Below are 26,198 nucleotides of genomic sequence, written 5' to 3'. Positions count from 1 at the left end.
AGTTAATATTAACAAAATGTTGGCTTGAGAGGAAATGGATTTCGGGTACGTGAAAAGTTGCGTACGTTTAATTTTTCACTAAACTCTCACATGCTGGTCATTTTTTCTCTGTTCATCAAACTTGTGGATATTATTATGAGCAGATGGTTATCTAGTTTAGCCCTGGGATAGTTTGGTGACTTGCCCAGGGTGAACCCTGCCTCTCGCCCAAAGCTGGGATTGGCTCCAGCTTCTCCACAACCCTGACAGATAAGTGGTATAGATAATGGACGGATGGATGGAAGGATAATCTAGTCTCTCCCTCTGATGTAGCCAGTGAAGTTTCACAAAGTGCACGATGTAGGGTGTAAAGTGTTCTGTGAAGGTGTTAGGAGTCACTGACTATAAAATGTTTCAAAGCAAACAGCTTGTTATTTTCCTCTATAAAAGTAAACGAAAGTCGGGTCATGTCGAAATCGGTTCCCATCAATATCGGAAGGTGGGCGACTAAAAGCCTGTTAAAAGCTCAACAAATAAAAACACACTGTCTTTAATGACTGCGTCCATGTCCATCTTCTCCAAAGCGGACTTCCTTCCAAACACACACACGCACAGAGCTGTCTAATGCATTGTGCTATACGACACATGAAAGTGGAATTGAATCCTGTACACACGACAGGTGCCGTCTCAAACACCTTTATCGAGTGATGATGTGCAGTGATGATGGTGTTGGGTGCGAGTTCATTGCTTCTTATTGCTGAACACACAAATGACAGAATGGGATCGTCACCGCCGCATCAGGACGTACTGCACTCCTAAAGTTGAGAATCTGTTTGAGAAGTGCACTAAAATCTGACTAATACTAATTATAAGTTTATATCTTTGGTCATATTGTGTATCATACAAAATTCCTATTTTTCACAACTTTAGAAACTGAGTGACTTTTGCTCGCTATGAAGTAAAGGTGCTAGTCTCTGTTGGTCCACTAGGGGGCAAAAGAGAGCAATAAACTCAGCACCATAATCTCAGCGACTGAGAAAATGTGTTAATGCGAACAATTTAACAATGTAAGCATGTCTCTTGGCAAGTGAACTAATCACGTGGTTTCTCAGAAACGAGGGTGAATATTACAATCGTTCATTTATTGATTTTTACTTTGAACTTTTTTCGGTAATGAATAATAATAATAATGATACGTTTTGTAGATGACATGCATTTAATCCCTTTGTATATTCAGATAAATAAAACACATTAACCACATAACCCACTGATTTCTTTTTTTTTGGTAAGTGTTGAAAGTGTCATGGCTGCGAGATCATGATGACCGTTTTTCACGTTGTTTTGACATCTCGATCCTAAAGGCTAAAATTCATAGCTAGCTCGAGTTCTCATGTTACAAAGCATTAGCAAGTTCCTTGGTCATGTTAGCACAGAAACACAAATTGCTCAGCTGTTGTATACGAATAGAAATGGCACATTTACGTACATGTTTGGACAGCTGTTAGGACGCTAGCTAGCTAGGATGTTGATTTTTATTCATACAAAATTTAGCTTCTGTTGGTTTAAACACTGCTAAGTGGTCATGCAGTAAACGAGAACAACTACTGAACATCAGGATGCTCGATTTGGCGTGAGCTATCACGTAATCTATCACTAACTATTTTGCGTAATGTTCAATTTAGTTAAAAAAAAAAAAAGTGCACAAATCCAATAATTCTGTTCACCAGATAAGATTTTGGTAAAAGTTTAAGAAAAAGAATCTCTGAACAAATTCTGACTTTCAATAACAATTTTATCTGCAACATCATAATGAACACGCATCATGATAAAATCTTAGACAGTTATCAAGATGTCCAATCAGGTCCTCAGAACTCGGTCCTCATCTTCGTCTTATTTTTCACCGCTCTGTAGATGTGAACGTCCCTCTGTGAATCGTAGTAAACCTCCTGCACCGAAAACTGATTTCCCAGCATGCTCAGGAAGCGCTCGTCTCGCTCGTAACGGATTCGGCATGCTAGAAGGACCTCCGTGTTCTCCGAGCTCAAGTGTTCCAGGGTGTGCAGCAGAGCGGGGAACGTCTCCTCCAGGTAAACAATGTCCGCTCCCAGGATGAGGTCGTAGCCGCCGGAGCGATAGCGCGCTAATCCTTCTCCCCATGTGAGCTCAGAAACGTGCACTGCCCCCTGCAGGTGCGGAGGAACATTCTCTCTTACATTCGCCTCCAAGAACTCCAGGGCTGGGCTCCGGTCGGTGATCGTTACGTCAGCTCCTGAAAGGAATGAAGGACATGTGCTTTATGGTTGTAACTTTATGATGTGACGTCATTATCTGTCTAACTTTTTTGCTTTAAAATACTGGTTTCATTTCCACCATATAGTAGCTAAGCTAGCTGGTATTGTTTTTCTTAGCTAAAATGAGCAGAATGTCTTTAGCTACGAGATGTTAACTAGTGAGCAAATGGCGATTAATTTAACGTGTAACTGAAGCCAGTCACAATAACGTAACCTGCGGACTCCGCTCACATGACACTCGATCATACGAGCATTTTTTCAAGTTATATCATACATCAGGATGAATCTTATGTTTCTATAAATCTATATTGAGTCGTTATGAATTGCTCAGACCGAGCAGTGCAGCGACGATGCCCACCAGCCCAGTACCAGCACCGAGCTCAATGACGGTTCTGTTCTTCAGGTCCACGTGTCCGAGCTCCAGGTACACACACATCACCACCGCCTGAGGGAGAGAGGATCCACACGGCAGGCATTATGGGCTCCATCCTAAACCCTGACATTTGTTGCTAGTTATATCGAGATCTAATATTGACTCGAGAAGTATCGTTCATGTGAATCGATTCATCTTCACAGCTCCTGACTCACCGCGTCCCACACGACGGCGGCCACGCCCCCTCCTCTCCAGTCCTGAGCCAATCGGATGCGGCGCTCGGCGAACCGGAACTCAGCCGAAGACGAGTGGAGTTTGGATAAAGAGGGCACCATGTTTTCATCGTACGGCACCAAAGCCATGCTGACAAACACACAGTTCGACCTTATTACAGATACAAAATGGAGGATTAATCACTGTGTTCACCTCAGACACCTAGCGTCACGCGCAATGCCTACGTCACATCCGTGCTAACTCCCTAGCACAACTAAAACTTACTGGTTAATAAACTCTGTTTTACAACATGAAACATTTATTTAAAAAGATTTATTTATTTATTTATTTATTTTTAATCTAACACCTACAGGGAAACCCAGGATGTTAAATAGAATTAGTCAATCCAATCCGCGCGCGCCAGGCGGAAATAAATAACGAAACAGGGCCGTGTCCTAAATCACACACTGCCCCTGACATAGTGCGCTATTTCCGGCGTCTGAAAGCGGACTCGGAGCATCTGTTTGGACACACGCCATCTGAAGATGCACTGCAATGAGTGATGTTCACACTTTATGTACAGAACAGCTTTCGTATTCTCACACTTTGAAGAAAACGCGAGCTATGATGTAGGGGACATGTTTGATTTGAAACGCAGCCTTCTGCTACTTATTGTAATGTTATGGGAACCGCGACCTCTAGTGGTTGGAGGGAGATCTCACACACCGCTTTTCATCTGCAAGTGACATTTTCAGGCCTACAATCAATCAGTCAGACAGAAAGAAAGAATTGAACGGCTTTACATGTTAAAATGACTAATTTATTTATCAAAACTATGACACAGTATCTGAAATTCTAAATTGAGAAATTTCAAACATTAAAAACACTTTTTATATTATATTGTCCATCCATCCATTATTTGTAGCTGCTTATCCTGTCCTACAGGTGGGCTGGAGCCTATCCCAGCTGGCTATGGGTGAGAGCCGGGGTACACCCTGGACAAGTCGCCAGGTCATTGCAGGGTTGATACACAACCATTCACACTCACATTCACACCTACGGTCAATTTAAAGCCACCAATTATCCTAATCTGCATGTCTTTGGACTGTGGGGGAAACCGGAGCACCCGGAGGAAACCCACGTGGGCAACATGCAAACTCCATACAGAAAGGCCATCATCGGCCGCTGGGCTCGAACCCAGAACCTTCTTGCTGTGAGGCGACAGTGCTAACCACTCCACCACCGTGCCGCCCCCTATATTATATTATATTATATTATATTATATTATATTATGGGCGGCACGGTGGTGTAGTGGTTAGCGCTGTCGCCTCACAGCAAGAAGGTCCGGGTTCGAGCCCCGGGGTCGGCGAGGGCCTTTCTGTGTGGAGTTTGCATGTTCTCCCCGTGTCCGCGTGGGTTTCCTCTGGGTGCTCCGGTTTCCCCCACAGTCCAAAGACATGCAGGTTAGGTTAACTGGTGACTCTAAATTGACCGTAGGTGTGAATGTGAGTGTGAATGGTTGTCTGTGTCTATGTGTCAGCCCTGTGATGACCTGGCGACTTGTCCAGGGTGTACCCCGCCTTTCGCCCGTAGTCAGCTGGGATAGGCTCCAGCTTGCCTGCGACCCTGTAGAAGGATAAAGCGGCTAGAGATAATGAGATGAGATGAGATGAGATATTATATTATATTATATTATATTATATTATATTATATTATATTATATTATATTATATTATATTATATTATATTATCACGGGTGGTATGGTGGTGCAGTGGTTAGCATGATTGCCTCATAGCAAGAAAACTGGCAGGTCTTTCTGTATGGAGTTTGCATGTTCTCCTCATGCCTGTGTGGGTTTCCTCCGGGTTCTCCAGTTTCCTCCCACAGTCCAAAGACGTGTAGATTTGGCGGCACAGTAGTGCAGTGGTTAGCATGGTCGCCTCACATCAAGGCCGTGGAGTTTGCATGTTCTCCCCATGTGCTCCGGTTTCCTCCACAATCCAAAGACATGCAGTTAGGTTGAGTGGGGCAGCCTTGGGCTGAAGTGTCCTTGAGCAAGGTATTGAACCCCTGACTACTCCCCGGGCGCTCTAGTGTGGCTGCCCACTTCAGATGGGTTAAATGCCGAGGATGAATTTCACTGTGCTTGAAGTGTGCATGGGACAAATAAAGGTTTCTTCTTCATTTGGTCAACTGGCTCCTCTAAATTGCCCAAAGTTGTGAGTGTGAATGCAATGGTTGTTCGTCTCTCTATGTAGCCCTGTGATGGATTGGTGCCCCGCCCAGGGTGACCCCCTCCTCTCACCCTGAAGTCAGCTGGGATTGGCTCCAGCTCAGCCACGACCCTGACAGATAAGCGCTGTAGATGATGGATGGATGGATGGGTATCATATTCTCATAATTACGCTCAAATTGAATAAAACACAAATGCCGCCCTCTAGTGACCAATTACATGTTGCAAAATCATGAAAAGAAAATATCGTTGAATGTATTTGCACTCCCACAAAGATTCCAGAAAGGGTGTGTAGTTTTAAAATCATGTATTATATCATAAATATAATACATCACATCATAAACTCTATGAGGATGAAATTACAATTAATAAGGAATTATAGTTCATATGATTTAATATTTAATGTGCAGCAGGATTTTTATAAAGCGTTTAAGGCTTTTTCTGGGTTCTTCAGTTTCCTCCCATGAGCCATAAATATACCAGTAGGATTATCTACGCCAAATTGCTGCCAGGTTTGAAGTAATGTACCCAAGGTGTATTCCTGGCTTATGCCCAGTGTTTTCAGGATCAGCTTGGGGTTCCAGTCTGATCTGACAAGGTTAAAGTGCTTACTGAAGATGAATGGATGAGCATAGAGAACTTGGGTTCACCCTGGAAAGAGGCCAGAGTCTGCATTATCCAGAAGAGAAAATAACTGATACTGACTATGCTGATGACCTCATCCTCTTTGCTGACAATATAGAAGCTGTCACCACCCTACTTCACTTCGTTGAAGACGCAGCTCGCTCAAGTGGCCTGTACGTAAATACATGCAAAACAGAACTTATGTCCTACAATGTAGAAGGCACCATCAAATCGCTGGACGGCGATGATATCAAAGAGACTGCCGAGTTCATATATCTAGGCAGCAACATTGCATCCTTCAAGAGCTGTCGAGCTTCGTTTCGGAAAAGCCTGGGGAGCTCTAAACAGCTTGGATAAAGTTTGGAAATCCAACCTTCCACCAGACCTAAAACGTAACTTCTTCAGAGCCACCGCTGAATCTGTCCCGGTTTATGGGTCAACTACCTGTATACTCACCTCCAAACTCCAATCCTCACTCAACGGTGCCTTTACAAGAATGTTAAGAGCAGCTTTAAATATCTCCTGGAAAGACCATCTAACAAATAAAGAACTATACAGATTTATTCCCCCCTTACTGGCAACCATCTGGGAGAGAAGATTAGTTTGCTGGCCACTGCTGGTGCAACAAGGAAGAGCTGGCAAGCGATCTCCTTCTATGGCAGCCCAAACATGGTACCACCTCTGTGGGTCGTCCTGCACGTACCTACATCGATCAACTGCGGGACGAAGAACTGCCTGCGGCAATGCAGGATAAAGTCGGTTGGAGAGGCAGGGTCGTGGGGGGTCCAAGCTTGCTTGACATGATTGATTGATTGATTGATTGATTGATTGAAGATGAATGAATTTGAGTTTCAGAGTCACAGGGTCAAATATTTATCAGAAAGAAGTCTCTGTGATCTGGGTTGGGAATCACTGATTTACTCTGAAAGACATTCTTACCAGCTAAACACTTTTGATATGGTGTAATGACAGAAACAAACAAGAAAATGAGTCATCCATTAGTGGAACTAATGGACTCCTTAAACGTTGGGGATTTACAGAAACCTGTGCACAGACCCCAGGGTACAGGCCGCTGTCTGAAAACGTGTAATTGCTGTTACAAATGACCTGCAGTGACTTGAGGGCAATAAATTCTGACTGAAGTACAAACAAAATTCATGCGTTGTGTAGCTACTTTGTGTTGTGTTATTATCATGTCCCTTGTGTCATATTCACACTTATTATATGGACGAGTGTTTTACTGGGAAATCCGCCACTCATATTTTTCACACAAACTACACCTGGGACACTGAGAACCAAAACTGTGCACTGTCAGTACTAACATTAGACTTATTAAGAAATACTGAGTGAACCTAACTCAGTTTTTATCATCCTGTTATTAACACTCATTTTACACAAGTTACAGTACTTGTACTTTTTTGTAGCTTTATCCTCAGTTAAGTCCTTTTCATTCCGCATGTTAGATTCAGGGCTTTGAACCAGAATTTTTTTCCTATTGGTTCGTTCCGAACAGAAACGGAATTTTAACGTTTCCGGTTTTGGGTTCCACCATTAAATAGACGTTCCCGAACCGGTTAGAACAAAAAAATTTCGTTCCCGGAACGGTTGATTACGTTCCCTGTCAGCTGTTTAACAAATGGCTATAAAATTATGTCTCTGTCTCATCCAGCTTAAGCCAAATGTAGGCTAATTCTATTACAACCTTCATTAAATAAGACAAGAAATAATTCAAAACAATTATTATTTCAAATGTTGGCGATTTGGATTCTCAGTATGTCTTCCCATCTACACAAACTGAAAAAGTGCCAAAAATGAAAGATAATTCATTTAGTGTGTTACCAAAGGCTAGTCAGGCCCTATGCATTGATAGGCTAACAGAGGTTAACGTCATTTAATGTTCACGAGCCTCTCATTAACGTGGACAAATATATTGATATCGTGTTTGAAATTGACGTTTTTGAATAACGATAGACTGCAATATTTACCTCTTATTTAAGATGTGGAGACGTGATAGTAGTCCACCCTCCTGCTCTCTCCATTCAGTCAGCGAACGTCTAGTGAACGTCACACAGGAAGTGAACCCCAGCGGGTCATAGAAACTTGTGCAGGAGAAGAATGACTTTTTTATTTGTAGGCTATGAAAACTTTGGGGAACGAAATAAAAACCGGTATTAACCGGTTACCATTATTTTTAATAAGCGTTTCTGTTCCGGAACATAAAAAATAATAAAGTTTCTGGTTTCGTTTCTGTTCCATGTGAAATAGAAAAAGTTCCCGGTTTTCGTTTTCGTTCCTTGAACCAGTTCAAAGCCCTGGTTAGATTTGGCACAGTTTTACGCCCTTCCTGACGCAACCCTCTCCAATTTATCCGGGCTTGGGACCGGCACCAAGAGTATGCTTATGCACCCCTAGTGGCTGGATTTCAAGTACCTGGGGTCAACTGTGCAGGAAAATGGGGGCTGCGATAGTGAGGTGAGAAAGAGAGTGCAGGCAGGGTGGAGCAGTCGGAGAAGGATTTTGGGAGTCATTTGTGATCAGAAAGGCCCATCAAAAGTGAAAGGTGAGATGTATAAGACAGTAGTGAGACCAGCTGTGATGTACGGATTGGAGACCGGACCCTTAACAGGAGGCAAAGTTGGAGGTGGCGGAGTTGAGGATGTTAAGGTTTGCGATGGGAGTGATGAGGTTGGACAGGATAAAGAACGAGCACATCAGAGGGACAGCACATGTGGAGAGCTTGGGAATGAAGCTAAGAGAGATGAGACTGAGATGGTACGGGCACATCCTGAGAAGAGATGCAGAGCATGTGGGAAGGAGAATGTTGAGGATGGAGCTGCCAGGCAAACGAAAACGAGGAAGGCCAAAGAGGAGATACATGGATGTGGTGAGAGAGGACATGAAAGTGGCAGGTGTAGTAAAGAAGGATGTGGAAGACAGGGAGCAATGGAGACGAAAGATCCGCTGTGGCGACCCCTAATCGGGAGCAGCCAGAAGAAGAAGAAGATCCTCAGTTAAGTCCTTACGATGTATGATTTTGAACCATAGTGTACACACGGCATTCTCTGGACAGCTCTTCATCTGTTTTAATTATTTTAGGGATTCTTTCTGAAGAACTGTTTCTGTTTGTCACGAGTAGCATTATTACTGCAATTATAGCCTACACTCAAAGTAGGAATTGTCTTTCTTCAAAGGCAATGAAATCAAAAGAAAATCATGAAGTGATTTTCACATGAAAGCGCCGCTATCTTGGTTGTTATCATCCAACATAGCGGACTTCCATCCATCCATCCATTATCTGTAGCCGCTTTATCCTGTTCTACAGGGTCGCAAGCAAGCTGGAGCCTATCCCAGCTGACTATGGGTGAGAGGCGGGGTTCACCCTGGACAAGTCGCCAGGTCATCGCAGGGCTGACACATAGAGACAAACAACCATTCACACTCAGATTCACACCTACAGTCAATTTAGAGCCACCAATTATCCTAACCTGCATGTCTTTGGACTGTGGGCATAAACAGTTTTAAACGGGGGCCGGGGGGGGCCAGTGCCCCTGTAAAATTGCTCCTGGCCCCTGTTGTGGCCCCTGTGCTGAACAGATAATAAGATTTATTAATTTTGACGTGCGCTGGCTCGAAGATCGGAACTGACATGACGGAGTGTTCTACACGGACTCTTTAAAGTGCTACATGCACACTGTTACCTGCAGCAGAAAGACCAGCAGCAGCGCGAACTGTAAACTTCGGATGTGAGAGATAACAGCTGTCATGTCCGAAGTTTTTTGATTGAAAAGCCATCAGATACAGTAGCATTGACACGTTTCACTGAGCCATATAAAGAAGTATTTTTTGAGCTCTTTAGACTATGCAAAATAGCTGTGGCACTCCCAGTGAGCTCTGCCTCTTGTGAGCGGAGTTTCTCCACTTTGAAACTGGTGAAGACCTACCTCCGGTCCACCATTAGTGAGGAGCGTCTAAGCAATCTTGGTGTGCTCAGCACTGAATCCAGAAGGTCCAAGGCTTTGAACCTTGATGCATTTGTAGATCGTTTCTCAAGGAGTCACAATCGCAGAATCTTGTTGTTGTAGTGTTTCAGCCTGCTGTGAATGCTATAGGGTGATTCTGAGACCACTGTATGTGAATTTATTTTTTCTTTCTATTTTTCCCCCCTACTGTACATAAAGAAAGAGTGAGATGATGACAGTGTGATTTAGATAGTGATTGTACATTCAAGTCTCATGCTGTGAAAAAGAAAATTAATTCATGCTGTGAATTTAAAGTGTCATTGTACAGATAAAAGGTTCATTGCAAAAATAGAAATCTTATTTTACAAAAAAGAGAAACATGGTTTTAAGATTTATTGAGCACAATTTATTTTATGTTTAGGCTATTGAGACAGAATGTTTATCTCATTGTATTTATGCTCAATGTATTTTGTTTTGGTTTTAAATAAACTAAACAAAACATTTTGAACGCTTAAATATTGCCATGTTTTGTCCCTATATGTGCCCCCCCGGTGGTGTAGTGGTTAGCACTGTCGCCTCACAGCAAGAAGGTCCTGGGTTCGAGCCCCGGGGCCGGCGAGGGCCTTTCTGTGTGGAGTTTGCATGTTCTCCCCGTGTCCGCGTGGGTTTCCTCCGGGTGCTCCGGTTTCCCCCACAGTCCAAAGACATGCAGGTTAGGTTAACTGGTGACTCTAAATTGAGCGTAGGTGTGAATGTGAGTGTGAATGGTTGTCTGTGTCTATGTGTCAGCCCTGTGATGACCTGGCGACTTGTCCAGGGTGTACCCCGCCTTTCGCCCGTAGTCAGCTGGGATAGGCTCCAGCTTGCCTGCAACCCTGTAGAAGGATAAAGCGGCTAGAGATAATGAGATGAGATGAGCCCCCCTGAAAAAACACTGGCCCCACCTTGGCCCCCCTAGTAATTTTGGTCTAGAACCGCCACTGACTGTGGGGGAAACCGGAGCACCCGGAGGAAACCCACGCAGACACGGGAAGAACATACAAACTCCATGGCAGACTTCCGGTTTGGAAAATAACCCTGACGTTACATGCACACGAAGAATACTGAAAAATAACAACTAACTTGTCTTAATGAAGCACTACAAGCTGCCTCCTGTCGCGGCGGCATAGTTACCGTTGCTATGGGGGTCACATGATGGTGCAAAGCCTCTTTAATGATATTGGCGTTGAGCAGAAGAAAAACTGGGCAGGGTGGGGAGGGGGAGGCGTGGTTTGTGTTGTGCTCAATCCACAGAAATAACGTCAGGTAGTAGATTATCTCGCCAGCACAGTGATTTTCTGAGATGGACATGGTGCAGAAGGGGAAAATGACAACTCCTGACGTGTTGTGTTCTGGGTCAGATGACTGACTCATTGTTCTGGAGCAGTTTACGGTGGTTTAGCCCCATCATTGAATTGAACTAAATTTGATCATAATTTTGCCTCCTTCTTGTTGTTGTCCATCATTTCTGCAATGATGACGATTCCAGCATAGCAATCTGTATTAGTGTCTGTGAGAACGTTTATGGCTGATTAACCCGATCTTCGCAAAATGGACACAGCCACAGACGTCACACACAAAAGAGATATCTGGTGGGGGTTGTAGTTCATGCTGATGGTCATGACGAGCAAGTCTCTTTTCATGCGATGCTTCCCTGCGTTCTGACTCAAAAACTGCAATGCCTGAACTTACTGCATTACGCCACAGCGCACAGTTGGTAGCCATTTCTTCCCATGTTTGGTGCTTGATCTTGTAAAGCTTTAGGTGGCACTTGAGATTGTCTGTCTGTCTTTGTAGCGCTTTCTCTGTCTGCCTTGAGTTCATCTGCCATTACTAAGTTCGGAATAGAAAAAACACTTGGGTAGCCAATAGCTGGGCATGCGGACTCGGTGACAGAGGGCAGTAGGGAGAACAGATGATGTCCAGGGTGGGTGTGGTCCTTTAAAATACAGCTGGCCTTCTTTTGTAGTCGGTCAGTGTAAATGTCTTTGAGGGGAGGTAGTGGTGTATCAATTATGCGCTCTGCCGCCCTCACCACCCGCTGCAGGTCCTTCCTGTCCTCCGCGGCGCAGCTGGAAAACCACACCGTACGACAGTAGGTCAGGAGACTCTCTAGTACAGATTGATAAAAGTTGATTAGCAGGTGGCGAGGGAGGCGAGCTTGCTTTAATTTCCTAAGGAAGTAAAGCCTCTGTTGGGCTTTCCCCACCTGGTGAGAGATGTTAGTGGTCCAGGTGAGATCAGCCGAGATGTGGATGCTGAGGAACTTGAAGGCCTCCACCCTCTCCACCTCCTCACTGTGTATGCAGAGGGCAGAGTGTTCGGTGCGCCTCGATCTCCTAAAGTCCACTATCATTTCCTTAGAAAAGTTTAAGTCCAGGTTATTGTCTGAACACCATTTTGTCAAGTGCTGAACCTCCTCCCTGTTGGCTGTCTCATTATTCTCATTCAAAGACATGCACTTAGGTTAATATGGGGCAGCTTTGGGCTGAAGTGCCCTTGAGCGAGGTACCGAACCCCTGACTGCTCCCCGGGCACTGTAGTATGGCTGCCCACTGCTCTGGGTGTGTGTGCGTGTGTTCACTACTTCAGATGGGTTAAATGCAGAGGATGAATCTCACTGTGCTTGAAGTGTGCATGTGACAAATAAAGGTTTCTTCTTCTTCTTTCTTCTTGTTAGTTATCATTCCCACTATTGTGGTATCATCAGCAAAATTTGACAATGGTGTTACTGGTGTGGATGGGGGAACAGTAATGGGTGAAGAGGGAGTGGAGGAGGGGGCTGAGGACACACCCCTGTGGTGTGCCTCTGTTCAAGATGAGAGTGGACGATGTGTAAAGTCCAATCTTGACATTCTGTGGTCTGTTATTTAGGAAATCCAATATCCAAGTGCACAGTGAACTGCCTAAGCCCAGGTCACTCAGTTTTAGATTTAACTAGTTTTCCAAAATAATCTCTATGTGTCACTCGTGAGGAAATCGATGAATTGTTTTGATAAATTTGGGTACTTTTTGTTTGTGAATGTGTCGATATAATAAAAAGAAACTCACATGTTGGCTTGAAGCTATGAAGATTATCTTCTCGTGGCGAAAATATTTTCACTTGTTCGCTTCACTTACTCATGATATATCCATTCACCACCCAAAGATAAACTCCATATCTTCGTGCCACTCTGTAATATCCTCTATTTATTTATTGTAATTCCACTCTTTTGGTAAACTATACAGTCAAAAATTTCTGGATCTCTGACCATCACATCAATATGTGGTTCTTCCCCAAACTGCACCCCAGACCTCCTCACACATCATCACTGCCTGATCTCATGACTGCTCTTGTGGCTGAATGAACACAAATGAATCCCCACAGCCATGCCACAAAATCCAAAATCGACTGGACAGTCTTCTCAGAAAAATGGAGCTGCTTAGAACAGCATGGGTGTGATGATCATCTGAACATATACTTTTGGCCATACTGTGTATAATCAATGTCCATCCATTATCTGTAGCCACTTATCCTGTCCTACAGGGTCACAGGCAAGCTGGAGCCTATCCCAGCTGACTGTAAACTTCATCTCAGCCTAGAGGTCTGCGTGGGACAGAATTTTCAGTCCCGCTCCCGCCCGCTCCCACATTGTGCAGTCCCGCTCCCGCAAAGAATTATGATTTTCAGTCCCGCTCCCGCCCGCGCATGCCATATTTTGTCCCTCTCCCGCCCGCAAATCCCGCATGATGCAGACGTTCGCGTTATTTCTCACGAAAGTTCTTGTCATTGGCTTGGGGAATTAAACATGCTGAGCTTAGCTGAGCTCTCCACTGACCGATCCTTCACCTAGCGCACGTAGCGAGGGTGCGTGTTGGTAGGCGGCATGCACAGCTGAGGCTTTACAGAGATACCCAACACACCTACCAAAATCTACAGTGGATATTAACAATATTGTACATTGCACATAGCTTATGTCACTCCTCACATTTACATTCTAGGAAATACAAGTAGGCCTATAAGAAATTAATATAATTTAAAAAGACACAGCGTGATGGTGCCCCACCCCCTACTTTGAGTGGATTTGAGCATAAATATCTACAGCTCATGTTCAGGGGTGCGTTTCCCAAACAACCAACCAAGTTAGCATTAAACCAATATGGTATGATGCAAGTTTGAACTAACTAACATCCAAAAAACGACTGTTTCCCAAAGCTGTAGTACCAACTTGGTCTGAACCAAGTTGATTTGAACCAACACAGTTCAAACCACGATGTTTTCAGATGTGTTCGGATGGTCTCGTTTATTGTCGGAATTCAGAGAAACAACCCGAAGTTGGCTGACAGTGCGAATGGCATTTCACCATTAAATGACTGTTAAGCCAAATTTGGTGCGTCCGTAATCTTCCCCTGATGCTTGCAACTTGGTGTAGATGTTCATTTAGACTAATATAAAATTGTAATACCCCTCATTTGGAAATCACGTGTAAACAAAAGGCATCTCCATAAATTAAAGCATCATATACAGTCCTCTCCAAAAGTATTGGAACGGCAAGGTCAATTCCTTTGTTGTTTTTTTTTGTACACTGAAGACATTTGGGTTTCAGATCAAAAGATGAATATGAGACAAAAGTTCAGAATTCCAGCTTTTATTTCATGGTATTTACATCTAGATGTGTTAAACAACTCAGGACAGGGCACCTTTTCTTTGAACCCACCCACTTTTCAAGTGAGCAAAAGTATTGGAACATGTGACTGATGGGTGTTTCTAGTTGCTCAGGTGTTGCCTTTTAGATTGATTGCTGAAACTTTAAATAGTTCTTGTTTTTGGCTTTGGGTTTCACCTGTGAAAACTGTATTTGCTGCTAAGCAAACATGAAGACCAGAGAGCTGTCAATGGGAGAAAAGCAAACCATTTTGAAGCTGAGAGAAGAGGGAAAATCGATCAGAGCTATTGCACAAACATTGGGCATAGCTAGTACAACAATTTGGAATGTACTGAAAAAGAAAGAAACTACTGGTGTACTGAGCAACAAACATCGAACAGGTCGGCCAAGGGTAACAACAGCAGTTGATGACAGAAACACTGTGAGAGCTGTGAAGGAACACCCAAAGACAACAGTCAGTGACATCACTGCCAAACTCCACAGGGCAGGGGTGAAGGTCTCACAATCCACTGTTCGAAGAAGACTTCGAGAGAAGAACTATAGAGGCCATACCACAAGATGCAAACCACTCATCAGCAAAAAGAATCAGAAGGCTAGATTGGATTTTGCAAAGAAGTACAAAGATCAGCCACAAAAGTTTTGGGACAAAGTTTTATGGACTGATGAGACCAAGATTAACCTCTACCAAAGTGATGGAAAGGCCAAAGTATGGAGAAAGAAAGGATCTGCTTATGATCCAAAACATACAAGCTCATCTGTGAAGCATGGTGGAGGTAATGTCATGGCTTGGGCTTGCATGGCTGCTTCTGGAACGGGCTCACTAGTCTTTATTGATGATGTAACTCATGATGGTAGCAGCAGAATGAATTCTGAAGTCTACAAAACCATTTTGTCTGGCAATTTACAGAAAAATGCATCCAAACTAATTGGGAGAAGCTTCATCATGCAACAAGACAATGACCCAAAACACACTGCCAACACAACAAAGGACTTCATCAGGGGGAAAAAGTGGAAGGTCTTGGACTGGCCAAGTCAATCACCGGACCTTAACCCAATAGAGCATGCATTTTACCTCCTGAAGAGGAGACTGAAGGGAGAAACCCCCAGAAACAAACAACAACTGAAAGAGGCTGCAGTAAAGGCCTGGAACAGCATTTCAAATGAAGAATGCAACAGCCTGGTGAAGTCAATGGGTCGCAGGCTCAATGCAGTTATTGCAAGTAAGGGTTATGCCACCAAATATTAAATGTTATTCACTTTAAGTTAATTTAATAATGTCTGTTCCAATACTTTTGCTCACTTGAAAAGTGGGTGGGTTCGAAGAAAAGGTGCTCTGTCCTGAGTTGTTTAACACATCTAGATGTAATACCATGAAATAAAAGCTGGAATTCTGAACTTTTGTCTCATATTCATCTTTTGATCTGAAACCCAAATGTCTTCAGTGTACAAAAAAAACCCAAAGGAATTGACCTTGCCGTTCCAATACTTTTGGAGGGGACTGTGCTAGTTTTGGCTATAAGGCTATTTGCCCTGATTAAAAATAGCTAAGCAAACTGCTGTGAGATGGCACAGATAACGTTCTGTAGATCTGCATGTTGTGTATTTATAGGTGGCATTGTTAGGTTTATTGTAAGTTTATTGTTTAGCCTCTGACGTTCTGCTGACACATTCCAAGTTGAGCGCTGCATGCGCTCATGATTGACAGCTCTCGCTTTGATTGACAGCTCTTGCTTTGCGCACTCGCACTCCCACTTCCGAGTCTGCGGCGTTATGATTCCAACCGCGAGTTCATTCTCCTCTCATATGAAGTGCTGCGCAACCACAACCAGCTCCTCAGATTATACACTGTCTATTTCTCGCTTTAGACCACATCCGCAAATGTAGGCATCTTAAAATGTTTTTATTAATGCCAAATAAAATATCCAGCACAAATTAAATATGATAGACATAAATTAATAATTTATACATTTTAAATTTAATTTATAATTATAATTATAATTTATACTCTGTCTCAAATGGCCCCTGTTTGCTCTGCTACTGCTTAAAAACCTGCTGTCTCCCTTGTATACCTCTCGCAAGGTATGACTTGATTTCATTGGTAAATCGCTGCCGCCTTGCGTGAGTTTGCTGTTTAACTGGAAGCAAGTGTGCTACGGGGCTACTACGTATGTTTTAAGTATTAGTTTTAAAAGATGTGTATGCATTTTTACTGTTAATATGGTTGAAATGGTTGCTACAGCAAGTGGAGGTCTGCGATGCTGTGGTTTGCAGCATGGGGTTCACATGAGCAATCAAGAAAGTCATCATCTGACAACAGTGCATTATATAATAACGCTGTTTTATTACCAGAACACCACTAACCAAAAGTTTAAATGAGTTCTGTTGCAGTTAGGGGAAAAAACCAAACCCCTACAGACTGCATTTACTGCACAAATGCCCTTTATCACTCTATTGTCTTGTACTTTTGTTGCTATGTGACATAATGTACTAATGTTGCCATATGACATAAATAAGCACACAATCAGTTTGTATCCCTGATAGTCAGTTTACCAATACAAATGACTTTGTTTTGAGAATTGAACTCGATTGTCTTTTTTTGGGAAGGGCGGGGGTAGGGCAGGTTGTAATGCTTCGTGTTGGTCTAAAAATTTTTTCATAATGGTCTTAAAAAGTCTTAAAAAGGTCTAAAATTTAACTTGCTGAATCCTGCAAGAACCCTGTGGAATTTGTCCATTTAGATCCCAAAGCGGAAAGAAAGACTGGAGAAAAGAGAAGCCAAGGAGCTTTAAAGGAGAACTGAAGGAATTTTTTTTTAAATCAATTTTATTTCTCATTTTATTAAATTTTTTTTATTGCCATTTTTGTCGCTGCTATAGCAAGTTGAGTGTTTTGAAGTATGCTCTGTAATATCAGTCCATATGTCAAAGCAATGGCCGTAAAGAGATTTGTTGACCTGTGCGAGACATCGTAGGACGGAAGTAAAATGTACAGCGGAAATCAAAGTGACCGACATCTGCCAACGTTGTCAAAAGACGCACGTGCGTGCGCCCTCTTTCGAATGCTGATTTAATCAAGCCGGAAGTTTTGTTTTTTTTGATAGCAATCAGGAAAGTTTGAAAAAAGTAGGCAGTAATCGTGGGCGGCACGGTGGTGTAGTGGTTAGCGCTGTCGCCTCACAGCAAGAAGGTCCGGGTTCGAGCCCCGGGGCCGGCGAGGGCCTTTCTGTGCGGAGTTTGCATGTTCTCCCCGTGTCCGCGTGGGTTTCCTCCGGGTGCTCCGGTTTCCCCCACAGTCCAAAGACATGCAGATTAGGTTAACTGGTGGCTCTAAATTGACCGTAGGTGTGAATGTGAGTGTGAATGGTTGTCTGTGTCTGTGTCAGCCCTGTGATGACCTGGCGACTTGTCCAGGGTGAACCCCGCCTTTCGCCCGTAGTCAGCTGGGATAGGATCCAGCTCGCCTGCGACCCTGTAGAACAGGATAAAGTGGCTAGAGAGAATGAGATGAGAATGAGACCCCAAAATTAGAAAGTGAAATGTTTCCTTTATTCACATTTCCATGTAAGCTGTACAAAAAAAAGTTACTAATATTGTCTTCAGGTCGGCAGTCAAATTGAGTTGAAATCAGTCAGTCAGGTACACGACCCAAAAATGTGAGAATCCTTTAGTTCTGTCTAAGATCGAAGTCTTCTCCAGCAGAGTGCACTGCCTGTGATCAGATCTAACCCAGGACTATAGATCGGAGTGTCCTGACATGCGGGAACAGACAGACTCTCGTGATTTAAAATGTAACAATATTGCCACCTTGTCCGTGTGGCCTCTCGGAGGCTGTAAAGGTGCTGCAGATGACCGTACCCTAAATTCTCTCTGTGCTGAAGCCACAAGTGTGCGTTACACTGCTGAACAGGCTCAAGAACTGATTTTTTTTTTTTTTCAGACGTCCAGCAAGACAACTCTGATTCAGTGGAGGAGGTATCAGAAGAAGAAGATGGGGACAAATACAACCCAGAGCACGATTCATCATCTTCAGAAGAAGAAATCCCTCAAACTGAAGGAGAGACTTTCCTGTCAAACAGCAAAATAGCATGGTCCTCAGCAGCATATGACGAACAGGGCAGGATGGCAGCACAAAATGTCTTGAAGATGACCCCAGGACCTGCAAGGTATGCTGTTTCCCACGCCCATGACATTACCTCGACATCTTTCCTGTTCATCACACCAGCAATGGAACAGATAATCCTGGAGATGATAAATCTGGAGGGTTTTCGAAAAGGATGGATGAGACTGACCTGCACTACACAGGGCTGCAGGTGTTTACAGGTCCCAAGGTGAGGCTGCAGCTAGTCGATGGGATGCAGAGAGTGGAAGGGCAATTTTCTGTACCACTCAAACTTTTTTTTTCACGTTTACTTAAGACTGCTACGATTTGATAACTGTGAGTCAAGGCCTGCAAGATGTGTGACAGACAAACTGAGAGCTATAAGAGAGGTCTGGGACAAGTGGGTGGAGCAGCTGCTTTACCTCTACAGCCCTGGGCCTGGCATAACGGTGGATGGGCAACTGGTTCCATTCAGAGGTCAATGTTTTATTTTCATATCTGTAATAAGTGATTTTTTTTTCCCTATTGATTTCTGTGACACCGAAACTAATTACTGATGCTAATTTCTTCTGTCCAAAGGTCGTTGTCCTTTCCAGCAGTATATGCCCAGCAAGCCAGCAAAATATGGGATCAAGATATGGGTGGCCTGCGACGCCAAATCCAGCTACGCTTGGAAGATGCAAGTCTACACCAGGAAGTCGACCAGTGGAGGTGCAGAGAAGAACCAGGGGACGCGGGTTGTGCTTGATGTGACAGAAGGACTGAGTGCTCATGATGTCATGCGTGACAATTTCTTCACCTCTTATGAACTGGGACAGCAGAGGTGATGCAGGTGTCAGACGATCCTGCCGGGGTATAAAGCGAAATTCCCTGACGTAATTGATACAGTGCATCGACTCGGCCAGCCAAGGAAAGATGCCTCCAAGCCATGCCTCAAAGCTGCAAAGAAGTCCACGTTCCTGCAGGACAAGAATCTGCGCTTTGCTGAGGACCTGTCACCGGCCGTCAGAGAGAGACGGATGCAGCTGTGGCCCCTGGTGGCCAAGGCACGTGAACAAAAAGATGGTGTATTTCATCAGAGGAAGAGCCTTTGCTAATGGGACCGAACTGTTCCCAAATACCTGAAGGTGATAAACATCTCACCTGTCTATACGGTATGCACCTTTAACCAAGACGGACTGGAGTTTGCTGCTTACTGTTATTCCATTTAGCTGCTCGAAGTTACATTTTGTTATGCTGAGGAGATGATAAGCACAGATAATAACACTCAGGGTATATTTTGTTATGGAAGAGGAACAATAATGTATATAAATGTTATTTAGCAGCTGGGAGGTCCGTATGGTGAAATACCGTGACCGAGGTCTTGAAAGTACTGAGCAAGGCCCTCTGGGCCGAGGTCAGTATTCAAGGCCGAGGTCACGGTATTTCACCATACGGACCGACCTTAAGGTGGTAAATAATATAATTTATTTATTTTTTTCTTTACCAAATTCTAACAGAAAACGAGAGCGCCCGAAAGGGAAAACCGAGCCGAGCCGCCATTTTGAATCCTCATTCACGGCTGTAATGCAAATGGCTTCCTCCTCGGTATACAAGTGCACTTCCTTTCTCGAAGTCGGACATCCGGGTACTTTTGACGTCAGGTCATATGACCTTGGAGCCGCCATATTTAACTAGGGGAAAGCCTGGCTTTATTTTGTTACACTGTGTTAGCAATAAAATGCCTAAAAGCTGTTGTGTTGTTGGCTGCACAGCCAGTGCAAACAAGAACCCAGCACTAAAGTTTCATATGTTGCCATTAGGTGGGAAAAGACGTTAGTTAGGGCTGGGTTTTTTTTTGTGTGTGTGTGTTTTGCTGCTAGTTTTTTAATGCAAGTTAGTTCAGATTTTAATGTGTTTTGCCACTAGTTTTTAATGTAATTTGGTCGGATTTTGTCTATTAGGATGAGTCCCTTAAAATTCACTTAGGGCAAATATTGAACAATATTCTTTGTAATTTAAGAATAAATGATAAATAATTAGTTTTTAGTGTCAAATATAACATTTAATGGCCGTTTTTATGAATTTTCGGCGCTGAATTTTGTCTATTAGGATGAGTCCCTTAAACTACACTTAGGCCAAAATTAGAAGTACTTACTGGGAAACCTGATCAAGTAGTGGTATATATCAGGATACTGAACTTGTGGCCACTGCAAGGGATTGTCCAACCACTTGTTTGCAGGGATTTTGAATGGGCAACAATCCAGGCCTAGCAGCAATACCTTAGTCGGATATCTACACTTGTCCTCAGGCAGCAGTCCATCCTCATACTGGAATGCCATGATGTACCAAAACCTAGTAGTGCTGCGTGCTTCCCCTAATTCCCCTAACATGTACGCTCTCTCTTTCCCCTAGTCAAATATGGCGGGCCTGTTGTCAAGGTGTGTCACGTGATCGTGACGTCACGCCGACTTCGAGAGTGGCAGGAAAACAACTACATTTTGCTGCCTATGTAGTCCCCTATTTATAGAAAATTGAGTCATTCAGGATTCAGCCATGTTTTTGCTCAGCGTCAGCAACAGTTAGAGGTTTTTAGCTTTCTCCTGAAATTTTTTTTTTTTAATTTCTTCTTCCTCAGGGTAGTAAAACTCGCTTTCGCTGTAAACACTGTCGTTATCGCTATCCATGCTGTAAAATTAATGCTATTCTCCTGAGAAATGCTGGCAAAATTTTACAAGATTTTCGATAATCTTAGAAATAAATCTTTTATAAAAAAAAAAGATAAACGCTACCATGTTTGTTGTGAACGAGCGAGTTGCCAGAGGTCCGTAACTGGGGTCTGTATCGTAGGATACGGACCCGCTTGCCAGCCAATCGGAGCGCAGGATTTGATGGAAACCGCACCGTGAAAAAATAAATGTTTATTTTTGGACTCTTCATTTTTATTCTGTATCTTTTTACCTGTTTTTTTTTTTTTTTTTAATTCTTTACTCTCGACTACACCCAGTCACTTTATATGCAATGCCCTGGAGGCGTACGCTTTCTGTATAATATGTAAGGACAAAGAAGGCTTAAGTTACCAAGTGAGATCCTCCATGCCTTCCAGTTTTACAGCTTTAATATGTCTCGCTGTACACTAGGGTGGTCCCCAAATTATTATTATTTTTTTTTTAGGATTTTGTTACGACCACCTTTTTTTTTTTTTACATTGCCTAAAATAAGTCATTGTGCGAAATTTGGTTAAGATTGAACAATGTTTAATGGCTTTGTGGCACCTCTAAAGTTTTCACTCAAGACACAATATAAATAATGTAGCTTATTAACTGTTTCATATTAATACAAACAATACAGTAATATAACTTCCTGTGTTCAAAGTAACAATAGCTATTACAGTACTTGTCTGTGATTTTCTAAACCCTTCGGTATTATGGTATCTTATGGAGATAAAAGAACACACTAAGGACTTCCCTAGCAGAAGGAAGCTTTCTCCCAGACAGTTCCTTGGAAGTGGGACCGATTAACCAAACATAATTGTCCTTTCTGGTGTTGTGCTTTGCACCACTGGTACTACTTGTATTACTGTTGCTAGCTGTCTGAAAAACATCGAAAGAAAAACATTCACAACTTCATCAGCATATTATGATCAGTGCTCATTGTTTAAGAACCCCTTAGTGCATGAACGTTAACCTTCTTCTATCAGTCTATAAACTCTTCCTGCCTCTTCTTTTTCATAGAAGTGGCGTATTCCCTCTAGAACTGACACTTTTTGGGGGTTTGAGATCTTCTCTGCAACAGTCTACGCACCAACTAATGTTAATGGCTTAACCCGATTTGCAACCTCGTGTGGCACCTCTAAATATTAACCAATTTTTCTGAAATTTTGCTTGTTGCCTTCTTTTAGCCTGTGTTAAAAAAAAAATGGTAGAGTGGTCGGAATGTTTTGGTAAAAAATTTTTCCCATACATTTCGGGACCACCCTACTGTACACTTTATACAGAATTTAAGATGGTTCAGCTCTTAAAGACTATACTTTCTAAAGTCAACGTATTTTTGTCACATGCTGTATATTTGTTGTTGTTAACACGTCATTATCTATCGTTACTCTCAATGCCAGGGGGTTAAGAAATAGTGTTAAACACAAAGCTTTATTTTTGTTTGCCAAGCAGCACAAAAATGACTTCTGTTTTATTCAAGAGTCATGTTTAGTTCCTGAGTAATCATGTATGGCAGGCTCATGGATCTGAACATTCTGATGGTGTTACTACTCTATTGGCCCTTTTCCACTACCCTTTTTCAGCTCACTTCAGCTCACTTCAGCCCGACACGGCTCGCGTTTCGACTACCAAAAACCAGCACGACTCAGCTCGCTTCAGCCCTGCTTAGCCCCTAAAACTCGCACGGTTTTGGAGTGGGGCTGAAGCGAGCCAAGCCGTGCCGAGTGAGGTTGGGGGCGTGAGCAGACACTCCCCTGTGCACTGATTGGTGAGGAGGCGTGTCCTCACATGCCCACACACGCCCCGCGAGCGCGCTGGGATCTGTAAACACCGCAAACCCGGAAGAAGAATAATTACGAATGACGAGAATTTCTGAAGCCTTATGCGCCTCGCCTCATCTATACGCTCTTGCCAGTATCTGTTGGCGTTGTTGGTGACAACAAGCCACAGCACCAAGACCAGCAACACTAACGACTCCATGTTTATTGTTTACTCTCCGGGTCGTGAGACTACTGCTTAAAAGATCATACAGAGCATCGTGGACGAGTTCGCGGAGCGCAAGGCTCGTCGTATGCCCTTCAAATAATGCGCGCAGTAGGCTATTGATGTTTTATTATGAGCCATGTACAGTATGTCGCCTAATGTTTTTTTGTTTGAGTTACATGTTCGTTTGAAGGACTTAATGTACAAAATAACATAGTTGCACCCCGTAGTGTTGAAATTGGTAAACACAGTGCATTCAGTGAGGTTTGCACCGCCCTCCTTTTATTTCTGACTCTTCCTGTCACCGTTGCAACCTCTGAGCGCTCATTCGTATGCCCTTCAAATAATGTGCGCAGTATAGGCTATTGATGTTTTATTATGAGCCATGTACAGTATCCTAATGTTTTTTGTTTCTGAGTTACATGTTCGTTTGAAGGACTTGATGTACTAAATAACATAGTTGCACCCGGTAGTGTTGAAATTGGTAAACACCGCAGTTGCGGACATTTTGTAGCCTAAAATGATGTTATGATAAGCTTTAATAAAGGGCCCGGTCATTTGCCCCGCCCCCGGCCCGGCTCTGACTTGTTCCGCCACTGTCACTGATGTCACTGTTTGCGCTGCTTAACGACATCACGTGACGTCCACCCACTTTCGCTAACTCCACCCAATGTGTCCACCCACTTCCAGCCAGCGCGGTTGTAGTCGAAATGCAACTCCAACAGCCCCACTCAGCTCGACTCAGCTCGACTCAGCACGGCACGGCTCAGCCGCGTTTGTAGTGGAAAAGCGGCATATGTAAAGTACAACTTTTCAGGGACTGTTCTTTACTATCTGTGGTGCTTCAGGTCATTTTATTCTCCAAGTGTTAACCATTGAAAACTTCACGAGAGAGAGAAGCATATCCAAAATACCTTTAATAACTTTCCAATCTCAGGTATTGTAATGGGGGAGATTTCAACATATTAAATCACAATTTGAACTGTTGGCCTCTGCGTAATCCTACTGCAGTTCATGAAAACTGTTTATGCAGGAATTTAACTTGGTTGACGTGTCGAACATTAAGGCTTTTACATGGAGTAATAGAAATGCCACCAGGCAATCATGGTTAGACTTCTGGCTGGTTTCTGATGATCTGAACATTGATGAGATATCAGCTAATATATTATCACAACGCCGTTAACCGGTCATAGTGCAGTCTCCATTTTTATCCCTTTGCATTCTGCTTCTCTTAAAGCATGTAGGAGTGCTTACTGGAAACTAAACAGCTCGCTACTACAACATAAAGTAAAATCAGGCATAAATTGGATGATAATGAAATTTTGGAACAAAGAAAGGTCTGAGGATGCTTTTGGTAGCAATTGGGAACTTTTTTACATTTTAAAGCTGGTCAGTACTTGAGAAATTATGGCAATACCTTTAACCAAATGTCATAGTTTGGAAGACGAGAGTGTGGTCTCTCAAATCATTTTATTGTCCCAGAAGAACCCTGCTGATGTGTCAGAAGAGGAAAGACTAGATTTGATTTCGGATTAAATTAATCTAAACAAAATTTGCTTAAACAAGGCTAAAGGTGCCTTTGTAAGGTCAAGGAAGAAATGGATTGAAGAAGGTGAACCGAATTCAGCCTATTTTTTCAACCTAGAAAAACATCACAGGAAGCTCAGTTTAATTCAGTGACTCCGTGTTAACGGCACTGTTACTGATGATCCGAGTAGAATAGCAGAATTCTGCTCCAGTTTCTATAGCAATTTTGTACAAAACCAAATATTGTCATCATTCAACAATTACATTCTTAAACTCTCTGAACAACGTCGCTCAAATCACTGAAGATGACTGAGTAATGTGCGATGAAACTATAACTTTACAGGAAGTCATCTATGCGATCGAACAAATCTCCTGGAGTTGATGGCCTCTGCAGAATTGTATCAGAACTTTACAGAAGCTCTAGCTCCCTTTCTACTGAAGGTAATGTTAGAAAGTGTAGAACAGGGAACTCTACCTCCTACACGGACACAAGGCCTGATTACTTTAAAACCCAAAAACGATCCCCTACTTATTGATAATTGGCAACCAATTTCGTTACTGAACAATGACAAAGTCTTTGTGTCAGTGTTTGCTAAACGGCTTAAAAATGTCTTCGATCCAATTATTGACGAGACCCAGTCTGGATTTATGAGAAGGGGACGCATCTCCAATAATATTCGGCTTGTTTTAGACATAATCGATTATTCATTCTTGTGTCCTGACGACAGTCTCATCATCTTCCTGGACTTCTATAAAGCCTTATAGAACATAACTTTTATATTTCAAACAATTAAACATTTTGTATTTGGTGAATATTTTTGTAAAGTTGTTAAAACTATGCATTTCAAAGGCAACGGCTCCATCAGACTAAAAAAATGGCACTTCCCCGAGATTTGAATTACAACATCTCCCGATTTATTCATTCTATGTACACAACTACTTTCCACCCAGATTAAAAATAGCCCGTTAAAAGGTATCTTCACCAATAGAGAAATTATAACTCGTTTAATTTAATTTAAAAAAAAAACAAGCTGTTCGAAATAAGTTGCATTATTTTTCAACTGCAAAAAAAAATTTTTATTGAATTTTTTTTTTTTTTTTGCAATAGCAAAATATTTAAACATAATTTGCAAATGTTAAATGCAACTGCTAGTACACTATATTGTTAACTGGCATCTACAGCATTCTTCTATTGATCAAAGTACAAAAACAGTGATTTAATTCCTAATGCAGGTATTGAATATTCCTTTTGAGGAAAGTAAATAAAAAGTCTGGGTCCCCCTTAGACTTGGAGCCAGGGAGAAGCCAGTTCAATCTAGAATGAACAAGTAAGAACTGATGGTCAGAAGTGCTGGTGCTTTTGTTCACGAGCCTTTTTGTTAAACATAGAGGTGTGGCCACTTATTACAAATAGACATAGAGTCACGTTTAATCCAGCGTTGTCCCATGCCTCGGGACGTAATTCGTCACTTAGGTTTCGTTTCTACCAGCGGCTCCAGCCTGACTTTGGACACTCGTAACTCGGGTAGGGGAGGTCAC

General features: G+C 42.8%; 1 protein-coding gene across 2 annotated transcripts in view; it reads right to left on the bottom strand.

Annotated features, from left to right (window-relative positions):
* Window positions 1-1,750: 1,750 nt before the first annotated feature.
* The window catches only part of mettl21a (methyltransferase 21A, HSPA lysine), a 30,608-nt gene continuing 6,160 nt past the window's right edge, over window positions 1,751-26,198 (bottom strand). Inside the window, exons 1-4 of one of the 2 annotated variants that reach the window (XM_060911179.1) lie at window positions 3,228-3,277; window positions 2,859-3,027; window positions 2,604-2,715; window positions 1,751-2,248 (exon numbers count right to left, since the gene is read on the bottom strand). In XM_060911179.1, coding sequence (XP_060767162.1) covers window positions 1,845-2,248; window positions 2,604-2,715; window positions 2,859-3,005 — 663 coding nt within the window. In that variant the 5' untranslated portion in view covers window positions 3,006-3,027; window positions 3,228-3,277 and the 3' untranslated portion in view covers window positions 1,751-1,844. Of the gene's footprint in view, window positions 2,249-2,603; window positions 2,716-2,858; window positions 3,028-3,227; window positions 3,278-26,198 lie in introns of those variants that run through there. The other variant, XM_060911178.1, reaches the window with a different exon arrangement.

This window comes from Neoarius graeffei, chromosome 27, assembly GCF_027579695.1.
Source record: "Neoarius graeffei isolate fNeoGra1 chromosome 27, fNeoGra1.pri, whole genome shotgun sequence".
NCBI lineage: Eukaryota > Metazoa > Chordata > Actinopteri > Siluriformes > Ariidae > Neoarius > Neoarius graeffei.
The sequence above is the reverse complement of the archived record's forward strand: the minus strand, read 5'-3'. Positions and strand labels throughout refer to the sequence as shown.